Below are 11,334 nucleotides of genomic sequence, written 5' to 3'. Positions count from 1 at the left end.
CTCAGAAGGGGCATTGTTAATGCCATTTACTTCAAATAAAAAATAAAACTGCAGCCATGGAACTGTTTGCGATGTCTTGGTGCTCCCTGGAACAACTCAGTGTAAAAAGGCCACATTGGTTCTCCACATAGAACTTCACCTGGCTTCACCACCTCTGGCTGTAAATGGAGCGCCGCTGTGGGTCGACCCACACTCTGATGTGTTCTTCACAAAGGCTTTTCAGGGTGATGACTTTGCCCACATTTGGATCAGCTGTCCTGTTTAATGACAGGACAATGTATTAACACAATGGGACTTCACCCCCTGAAATCACACAGCCCTCAGTCCTAAACAACAATACTCACGTGTTGTCTTCACAGACGGTGTTCCTCTGGTATAAAACTTGGTTCTTAACCCAAAAGATGTTCTTGTGATGATTGTAGATGGAGCTTAGGTGGATGTCAAGGCTGTCCTTTGGAACCTGAGTCAGGGAGGAGAGTCTTGGTGCTCGCACTGAAAGTGCACTGGCCACAAAATGGCCTAGTTTAGTTCACCTGGAAATGAATTATCACCTTATTCTGAGAATGTGCAGCATTCCTCTGGGTGCTGGAACACGTGGCTGCACGATATAGACGACTCCAGGGTTCCTCGGTCTGAGCGATGTGTGTTGGTTTACTGAAAGTGGCTTTCTGTGGCGACGGAAAGAAACACATTTGGACATGAACAAATTTATGGAACAAATGAAAAAGTTATTACAAATCAGGTTCAAATAAGGACCTGGTCTGATGCCTGACAGTTTACTGGTAGATCGCTGTCAATACACTGATAATGGAAGGGGGCTGAGTCTCTGAATACATTTCAACATTCATGTTACAGTGTGATATTATCAGCCTGACACATCGGAAAAATCATGTAATAATGATGTGCTGTATGTTTAGTGAACTCCGTTTTTAATTGTTATCTTCTTTTACTTGTCATCCCCACAGACTGACCCGCTGCGCGGCCGGAAGCCGCCCAGGGTGAAGTCGTTTTCAAACGTTCGGTTAGGAAAAGGGTCTCTTTTCGACATACTTAATGGCAGCAGCTAACAAAACATAAATGTAACATAAATACTGGTGGTGGTCATCTGACACCGATGCTCCGGTACGAGCTCATTAAGTCGGAGCAGCATTTCCCTTGAACCAAAGCTACGAAACTGCTTTGGTCCGGAAACAGTAACACGGCGTATGACGTAAGAAGTTACTGACTGAGGGAATCATGTGTCTGAATCATGGTTCGAACCAGCCGATACTACTTCACTAACACAGCAGTATACGTTCAGAGTCAAGCGGCCGACCAGTCTTCATCACTCACATTCTTCAGAAATGTCTTTGCAGTATCCTATGTCGCCACTAGATGTCATCGAAAGGACAAATTGAGCAGCATCACGCATCCTGCTGTCATCACTGATCGTAGTTTTCAGCTTGGCCAACGGTTATAAGGACATTTACAAACGTCGTTTCGAAGCAGCCAACGTATTCCGTCGTAAGCTTTCACAATAAAACTACGATGACGATTAAAAACTTGGTTGGTCTCAGTTTACTCAGTGGTGCAGGAAAATGTCGAGAAACCAGGTGAAATGTCGCAGCAGCGGCCCGTCTGTTTAAACAGAATGTATTATTATTATTATTATTATTATTATTATTATTGCGATTATGTTATTATTTTTTTATCAATATATATATAATAATTGTTATTATTTTTAAGTAATGGAACAGGCCTCCTCTGGTTCAGCAGTCAGGTATCAGACAGACCAGAGCCAAACACCTCCCCTGTTTGTGGAGGTATAGGCGGCGCCTCCAGCACCTCAGGGCGCCTTCACCCTCTGCTCCTCCATCTCCATCACTTCAGCACTGACAGGAGGCGACGATGCACCGGCAGCCGACTCACCTGAGCGTTCTTTTGTGGCTGCTCTGTGCACACACACTGGCGGATCTGCCCATGTGCAAAGAGGTGAGGGCATCCATCATTGTTAGCTGTAAAATAAAACACCCAGTCCGTTTCCATCTAAAATACGTTCTGTGCATAGAACAGACTGTTAGGCGTTCAGAAACTCTCCAGAATGTTGAAGGCTTTTAAAAGAAAGATTATCCAGCTTTAGAAATAATCACTATTATGTTTCTGCACATTTTAAACGCCAGCCAAAGGCTATTACAGATATGTATAAGAACTATGACGAGAGTGTCTTACAATGATTGTGTTACAACTTACTTGGAAATATTTAATGAGGGGTTCAATTCATTTTTAAACAATTACCATTTACCTCTCTCCGGTGTTGTGTGCGGGAAATGAACATGTTTTTCTGTAGCAAGTAAATTTACATTCAGTTTATCTCACTTCTCACTTCTCTATGTTTATGTACGTTTGTTTCAGGACTTCCATATGTTACAGCCTCTGTTGTCTGTGTCTGTTTTTAATTTGCATAACAACGGCCTGAGCATGTTTTTATGAGTATACATTATACATCACCAGTGTGTATGTGTATGTGTGTGTATTTCATACATATTTGAGAATTATTTTTTTTTAAAGTTGATGTAAGGCAGCGAAGCATTCATCAGGTGAGTTGGTTTCCCAGCTGCTCTTCATGGGTCATGATGTTCCGTTGCCTTGGTTACCTGATTGTTTGTCAAAAGGATCACACATGATCCATTTTAACATCAGATCTTCCCGACAAGGCCCTTGTTCATCCGATATCTTAAACCAGAGTGCATGGCAACTCTAATGGAAAACACAGAGGGGCAGCTGCTGCTTGTGTGTATCTGTTAACTATTAATCCCACAAAGCTGTGTGTGGGTTTGGATTTAGACTGCCAAGTGACCTTCCTCAGAATATCACAGCCTGGTGTGTTGACCAATGACCAGATCCTATGATAACACCATGCTCAGTATTAATGGTCCTGTTTAAGATGGTGAAAGATCAACAAGATAACCATGAACATTGTGTCACATCCCAAATAAAAACAGTATGGGTGTTGGTCACCCATTGTGTTTCCAAAAGGTGTCAGTCAAAGCCCTGACAAACAATTACAGGGGTTCAAGTCACCCTGCAACACTCAGGTGTTTACAGAAGGGTTGGACACATCAGCCTTTCTCTCTTTGTCTAAGCAAATTAACCCAGAGTTGCAGTACTTCCTACAAGATTAAAAAAAAACACTGGAACAAGCTCCTTAGCAAATATTAGTCTTTCCTCATGTTTGGCAAAGAGGTTGGCCTGGTAAAAATTTTAGATACCTAAAGCAATCTCGTGACCATTTAAAAAAAAAAATCCAGCCTCACCTCCTCATCTGAATGCTTACATGCATTTGGTGAAAGCGGCTGTGGGAAACTCACAGCTGTTTTTTTGTCTCGGCAGTCCGATTATCACTTTGAGTACACAGAATGTGACGTTCTGGGGTCTCGATGGAGGGTGGCCATTCCCAACAAGGCTGAAACCTGCACAGGCCTCCCTGATCCAGTGAAAGGCACTGAGTGCAGTGAGTTTCCCACTCAATATGTACTTTTGCAGTGTTGTTCAATGTCAGTCTGTGCATGTGGCCCATATTTCCTCTGGCAGCTTTCTCCTGTAATGAAGGGGAGTTCCTTGACATGCGGACACAGAAGTGTCAGAAGTGCGCTGCAGGAACCTTCTCTTTGGGCACCGGCGTGGCCTTTGACGAGTGGGACATGCTACCCACAGGTTTTGTGACCCAGGGGAAAAACACCAATGGCGAGGACACCAACACAGACTGCTCCAAGTTCGTGGGCCTCACTTTACTGACTCCAAATGCACTTTGTCTTTGCAGTATGACTGAACTCATAGAGCAATGTCTTCACTGCTGTGTCTGCAGCTCCACCTGGATACCAAAGGGGGATTATGTAGCCTCAAACACAGACGAGTGCACAGCCACGCTGTCCTACGCTGTGAGCCTGAAGAAACCCGGAACTGTGTTTTTTGAATATTTCCTACCCTGACAACAGCATCTACTTTGAGTTCTTTGTAAGTTTTAAATGTATTGTATGTATTCTCTTCTTCACTTTTTCCATTTTGTGGCGATGATAGAATGAAGATGCAGAATAAATTCAGCAGAATATGATTGTTAAATTGGCGTAGTTATGGTTTGACGTTGGTGTCTTTACCCCAAATTGGTTTCCAAGATAGATATTTGTCTATTTTGTCTATTTGTTATATTAGGTCGTTTCCCTGATCAATATGCCGGTTAGATGGAATATTTGGTCACCTTTGCCCCCCACATACAGGTACAGAATGACCAGTGTCAGTCTACTGACTCTGTGAGTCGGTGGATGAAGATCTCTGGCAGCAACTGGAGCCAATATAGGGTTTGTCCACTTGCAGCTTCAGGCCTCAAGCATCCAAGTTGCTCTGATGCTCCTTTTGCCTCTGAACTCTCTTCCCTCCTGTTGTTTTGTTATTTCCACACAGGTTGAGTTAAACAACGGCAACAACGTGCTGTATTGGAGAACTACTTCATACTCATTGCTTGGCAGCGCTGTCAAACCGGTGCTGTTAAGAAACATCGCCATCTCAGGTCGACTAAGTCTGTCTTACCAGTCTGCTGTATTTTTCTGTTAATAATTAACACGTAGTGTGTGTTTCCAGGGGTGGCCTACACGTCAGAGTGTTTTCATTGTAAGCCGGGCACCCACAGTGCAAAACCAGGATCTGCTCGTTGCTCCCCCTGTCCTGCTGATACCTACTCTAACAAGGGGGCCACAGTTTGCCAACAGTGTGAAAGAAACAAATATGCAGGTTTGCAAATTTTTACTGGTGATGTCATCACGCCCGTCTAAGGCAACTTCCATACTGCATCAACTGCTTTAGATGTTTGTTGTGTCATTGTATCTTACAGTTTTTCTTTAACATTTACAGAACCTGGTTCAGCCAGCTGCAAACTGAGACCTGCATGTACCAACAGTGATTACTTCTACACCCACACCCCGTGTGATTCAAAGGGAAAGGTGGGCAGCTTCAGCAGACGTGAACTTGAACTCATACTGTCCCCCGGCAGCTGCAGCCATCTACTAGGTGCAGATGGGTCAGAGCGACTGTGTTGTTCGTTCATGTATTGTATTGTATTCTGTGTGTATAACAGACCCCAACTCATGTACAAGTGGATTGAGCCCAAGATCTGCAGTGAGGCCGTTAAAAAAGCGGTGAAGCTGCCTGCGTCTGGTCAGAAGCAAACCTGTCCGCCGTGTAACCCGGGATTCTTTGTCACCAACTCTTCGACCTGCGAACCCTGTTCCGATGCGTTCTACTCAAACGGGACAGGTATAGTAGCCTCCTTTTACTTCTGTCTGACTGCATGTCAGGCTGGTGGGCTTAGGTGTTACAACCTGATGTTAAATATGATCAAAAACAATTATAATTCATACTGAATCTATCCAACGTTCCCTCAAGTGATTTGAGGTTCAGTTCTGACTAATGCTGACCAACCTAACGTCAATTTCAAAAAGCTACATCTGGTAAAAAATATGATAAAAATAACAAGTGACTTTACGTCACCATTGTTTACACCTTCATCTAAAATATTTCATTTAAAGACATGTGAAGTAAGTGCCATCACGTTCCCATTTTGTACAAGTACACCATGTAACATATGTGTGTACACGATATATTCTTATCATTTACTGACAGTCCTGTGACAAGTGCCCTGTCGGGACAGAACCAGTGGTGGCTTTTGAGTACAAATGGTGGAACACAATGCCGAGCAACATGAAGAGCTCCACTTTCAGTCAAGACTTCAGCGACTTCGGCCGAAGAACAGGTGAGATATGAGGGGGCAGCGTGGCAGCTGATCATCTAATGATCATCAGCACATCTGAAGAAGTTCATGATTAGTAGCCGTGAGTTTGAAGGATTGTACAAGAAACAAAAATTTAAAGTAATCTAAAGTGCAACTGAAGCAGTCACAGGTCTGAGGGAGTGAACCTGTGTTTTTTTCGTCACAGTTTGACAGTTTTACTAACTTTAATCCTTGTTTTTAGTGAAATTATTTAACATGCACTACTAGTCTTGATATCAGTGTGTGACTGTTGTTCTCATCTTTAATAGTGACAGCATGGGAGGTGGCAGGAGAGTATGTTTACACGACCCCCGGGGATCAGGACACAGACTTCCTCACACTCACGCTGAAGGTCAACGGATACAGGTAAAGTCAGATATGTGTGTACAGGCTATCCTCCCAACTCCTGACGTTTGTTTGAAACAGGATGTTATGTATGTACACCTGAGCACGAGAACGCTTTAATGAAATGTCACATGTATTTGCAGGCTGCCGCAGTCCATGGCAAAAGACAGCGAACACAGTGAACTGTCTCGTATCACCTTTGTATTTGAGACCCTCGTGCTCAGCCGAGTGCAAATTTTTATTTCCTGGCGGTGAGACAGCGTTTTCCTCTTTTGTCTCCTGTGTTCTTAAGGATGGATACATGTACACAAAACATATACAAAAAAATGTCTGTGAATCTGAACAGCTAAAAATGACCAAAAAAGACTTCATTGGAAAAAGTGCAGTATAATGGCCTGCAGGTCTGTCTGCGTGGGGTTTCTCTCCGTGTACCCCCGGCTTCCTCCCACTCCCAAAATCACGCCAGGTTAATCGGTTACTCTGAATTGTGCTTATTCATGTGACAAAGAATGGTTGTTTTTCTTTACATGTCAGACCTGCAAAAAAGGGGCTTTGAACGCTCAAGTCTTGAGATTTTATTCTATAACCAACCAGCTGGGAGAGATAGAAATATTTTGGTATCACTTAGGTGAAGCATATTATACATGAGATCAAACAGCCATCGGAATAAAACCCTACTGGAGAGCAATTGTGACATATGCATACATGAGATGTCTTTCCCTGCAGGGTTATAATGCGTGGAACAATGACGTGGTGGAGCACTGGACAGGGAGTAACAGGAAACAATCCTACTCGTACCTGATACAGAACAACAACACCATCACCTTCACCTGGACGTTTCAACGAACAGAGGAGCTGAACAAGGTGAACACCCAGTTCTCCCTTTCACATACGACCTCCGACCGCTGTCACCTGTATTCATGTTAAGGAAATAGGTCACAACTCTTAACAGTAGTAATTTGTTACTGCATGGAGACGCTCATGCTTTTCTCACCATTTTTCATATTTCTTTTTCTGTACACTCTTTATTTTTGGTCAAACTTGAATTCTTACAAACTTGCTTATCTTCTCTTTTTTTCCTGTCTTTTTCTGTGCCTGATCTGAAGGGAAATGTTCTAATAAATTGAACAACAGCATGTTAATAATGACAAATTTTGATTTTGTTAGTTGTGTATCCACAATATTGAATTTTAAAATTTTAAAATGAAGCCCTTGTGGTAGACCATACATGTTTCAAAAATATTTAATATCATTAATCATTGTCATAGTGGGCTCAACCCCTCCTTTTATTGCTTTGACCTCCAGAGGGCAGTCTGGGTCTGTATTACATGAGGAAAAACCGGTGGAAAAGAACACAGCTTTTTTTCTGCAGAGAAACTGAGTAGAAAATCAAGATAGACTTTAAAAGATACTTCTTTAAGCAGAAAATGTCACTTCACTGTATGAAGAGTGACAGCGATGATGAATGGTAACTTATGTTCCTCCTCCATTAGGCCAGGAAGTACAGTGCTGATGTTGCAAAGATCTACTCCATCCACATCACCAATGTGATTGGTGGCGTCACCTCGAAGTGTCGCCGCTGTGCCCTGAGCTCTGCTGGCGACCGGCTCTACATGTATTCCCTGCCCACCAGGACATTACATGGTCAATGGGACAGGAGTGTGTCAGCGGTGCCCACCAAACACCTTCATCCAAGCTGAGCAGCCAGTTGGAGCGGCAGCTTGTGTTCAGTGTGGACCAAACACAAAGACAAACAAGGTTTGGAGGCCAAAATCATGTAGATGTAGTCAGGACAACCTGATTCTCTGCTCAACAAATGGAAAACATTCTTGTCTACACATACTTATCAATTTTACATGTTTTCCCCTCTCTTCATGTCGAGATATTAATATGTGAATCGTGCACAGGGCTGTTCAGTGTGAAAGAAAGAGCAAATTATGGCAGAAATTTATTTTGTTCTGAAACTAACCAGTTTTCATGATGGTCCGTGGAACAGAGACAGATGTTTGTATGACTTTTTTATGAATTTCTCAGGAAATTTTCAATTGACGTTGGTAGTGCTCTTTTCTGCAATAGTCATATTACATTAAGTTACGTTAACATTAGATTAACTAACTCCCAGTTTAACTCTCCGTCCACCAGGCGCACACAGCTTGTCTCAGTGAATGCACGCTGGACGTGCAGACAAGAGATGGAACAAAGCTGCACTATGACTTCACTCCTCTGGCCAATGCCACCGGCTTCCACAGCAGCCCACGCTTCACCAGCAAAGGCCTGAGATATTTCCATCGCTTTAATGTGGCTCTCTGTGGAAAGAGGTGAGGAGCTGGGGTCCGGATCTGGACATTTCACCTGGCACATGCAACCCACTGTTTTTATGTTGCAGGGACGGTTGCCGGCTACTTGTGTGGACAACGTGACAGAGAGTGGGAGAGAGGTCAAAGGTTATGTCTGCCAGTCCACAGTGGTTCCCTCTGACATCAGAAGTCAGAGCATGGTGTCATCACAGCCGGTCCTAATCGGGGACACACTCATTGGTATGGACAAATGTCTGCAACACTTTACTGTCTTGATATTAATTAAACATCCCAGTAATGTTTTTACCCCTTTGCCGTTATTTGATTGAATTGTGGACGTCAGGACAAATGTAACATGCGATGACATGTGCTGGACCTGGTTCATATTGTCAACGTGTTATGTGGAATGTCTTTTCACTCTGAAGGTGTTACGACTGACTTATCCTTGAACAACATCTCCTCACCAAACTGGCTGTTCCCCTCAGCCCCTGGCCTGAACGACATCATATTTTATTACAAGTAAGTGATGTTTCATGTTTCCTCACATGTGCATATTTTGATCATTATTACTCAGGTTAATGTCCATCATTTGTTCCGTAATAAAACGTAACAAATTAAAACTTTGTCTCAGAAACAACCCTGAAGATGATCTATGTTCTTCGTGTCTGTGACGTTTCCAGGTCTAGTGAGACAACTCAGGCTTGTAAACAGGGCAGGTCAGCCACCATCAGACTGAGATGTGATCCCACAGTGACCGTCCCAGACCACATGACACTGCCAAGGTAGCTTACACCTGGACCAAGCTCCACTTCAGACTCATTCTTTTGGCTTTTAATGTGGAGCACAGGCTGGATGACAGCAGCTGCAGTTCGCACAAGTGTGTCACTGTCAGACTCTGAAAGCTTGTAACCATCTCTCTTATCTCATTATCTCTTATTTTCCTCGACAGCAACTGCTCCGAGGGGACGTGCGATGGTTGTACTTTCCATTTTCTTTGGCAGAGTCAGCATGCATGCCCACTCTGCACCAAAAACCACTATAGAGAGATTGTCAGTGCTTGTTTCCAGGGAATACAGGTACTGCTGTAGTGACAGAGATTTTGACAGGAATAAGTTCAGATTGTCATCAGGTTGTCCTTAATAACCCAGTTCATGTGTGTACATGTGCATCCCACATGCACATAATAGGTGAAGAAACATAACTGCATGTCACATTGAACTAGAGGTAGATATATCTAAATTAATTTAGCCACAACTGTACCTGAATTTATATTATATATTTAATATTCAGAATATTCAGAACATGTATCTGCTTGCTTACATGAACTGCACTGAGAACCTAAGATTCAAGGAACCAACATGTTATATTGCGTGTGCTTCAGAGAACCACCTATGTGTGGCAGCAGCCATTGCAGTGTCATGGAGGAGAGTCTCTACCAGCCCAAAAAGTCAGTGCTTGTGTGAGTATGGATTTCTGGCTCAGGTTTGGGCGTTTCCACGGGTACAGTCACCGCAGTCCCTGCTCATCACCATCAGCTGCTATTTCTGGAAGAAGACACGCAAGTGAGACCGATTTATCATACAATGACCAATAAAAAACAATCAAATCAAAGATAACAGCATGAAAATTCCACAACCAGAACTTCAGTATTTTTTTTTCCTGTTTGTTTATCTGCAGGTTGCAGTATAAGTACTCCAAGCTTATGATGAGTTCTGGTGGAAAAGAATGTGAGCTGCCCACTGCAGACAGCTGTGCAATAATGGAGGGAGAAGACGCAGAGGATGACCTCATTGATCTCACCAAGAAATCCTTCCTCACCAAAATTAAGTCCTTCTCACGAGAGGTCAGGAACCCCTCCATGAGGACACATACACAGCTGTAGGGCAACTTTTCATGCTTCATGTTATTATTGCTGTATTTTCAGAGGACTTCAGATGGATTTGATTCAGTTCCTCTAAAGTCATCATTTTCACATCAACAAAGAGAGGAGGAAGACTCTGATGATGCTTGAATCAGAGGATGAACAGATGCTTCTATCAAAGTGAAGAGGAAGTGTTACATTTGGAAAATGTTTTGATATTGTCATCGGGATGGATGAACTCTCACTGAGTGACTTTAAGAGTGACTTTTTTTGGTACTATTGGTCATGTTTTAGGTCACCAAACCTAATATTGGAGAAGTCTCCACATTGGGGATATGTGGTTTCAAAACCAAGCTGTGGAAACGTTACATTTTTTTGTAGTTTCTGGAAATGTTGTAAATTTTACTGTGAGTATATATTTCATTTTTGATTTCTCTTTCTTGTTTTTTGGTTAAAATTCTGTTATTCTGCTAATTCTGCTTTTTGTATTACTATTCATGTGAAATGTGTGCACTACAGCTTTGTCATATTGCTGCATCATGGCATTATGTGCCTACATGTAATTGTGCCTACATGTAATTGCTTTAATGTTAATGTCATGAAATATGAATTTGTATGTTTGTTTGTAAAATTAAAAGCCACCAATGTGCTAAAGCCATATGACTGACATTTAATGCTGCCCTCAGATGCTCAACTTGAAAAAAAACTTTATTCCATAAGCTCATTTCATACTTTTAGAACGGTTTTTCCATATGTTAGTATGTTAGGTTTTTTTTTAAATTAATATTTGCATATTTACACGTTTCTGCCTTTCAACTGTAGTAGATATTTCCCCGCCAACGTCCAGATTAATGATCGCTATCTGGTGTAGGAAGATTCATGTCACTTTTCGGCCATTGCTTGAAAGCATCGCGAGTTTCAGTTTCAATCCCCAAAGTCCCGTTCCCGCGAGATTTTGAGGTATGTTGCAAGTGCGGAGAAATCTCGGGAGCTGTCTCGCATTGAGGAACAGGAACAAATAACGTTAGAAA

General features: G+C 42.6%; 1 protein-coding gene across 1 annotated transcript; it reads left to right on the top strand.

Annotated features, from left to right (window-relative positions):
* The first annotated feature begins 1,959 nt into the window (after window positions 1–1,959).
* On the top strand, window positions 1,960–10,453 carry LOC144741914 (endosome/lysosome-associated apoptosis and autophagy regulator 1-like). Its single transcript, XM_078624411.1, is given in 27 exon segments — window positions 1,960–1,971; window positions 3,370–3,490; window positions 3,571–3,751; window positions 3,845–3,959; window positions 3,961–3,993; window positions 4,254–4,334; window positions 4,438–4,543; window positions 4,615–4,764; window positions 4,885–4,974; window positions 5,110–5,291; window positions 5,653–5,782; window positions 6,076–6,166; window positions 6,289–6,358; window positions 6,361–6,396; window positions 6,872–7,009; window positions 7,639–7,743; window positions 7,745–7,903; window positions 8,288–8,476; window positions 8,532–8,682; window positions 8,868–8,961; window positions 9,123–9,224; window positions 9,392–9,518; window positions 9,824–9,928; window positions 9,930–9,959; window positions 9,961–10,004; window positions 10,120–10,285; window positions 10,367–10,453. Coding segments are annotated over 27 exon segments (2,895 nt in total).
* Window positions 10,454–11,334: the final 881 nt, after the last annotated feature.

This window comes from Lampetra planeri, unplaced genomic scaffold (genome assembly GCF_965212315.1).
Source record: "Lampetra planeri unplaced genomic scaffold, kcLamPlan1.2.h2 scaffold_776, whole genome shotgun sequence".
NCBI lineage: Eukaryota > Metazoa > Chordata > Hyperoartia > Petromyzontiformes > Petromyzontidae > Lampetra > Lampetra planeri.
This window is presented reverse-complemented; position numbering and strand designations above follow the sequence as displayed.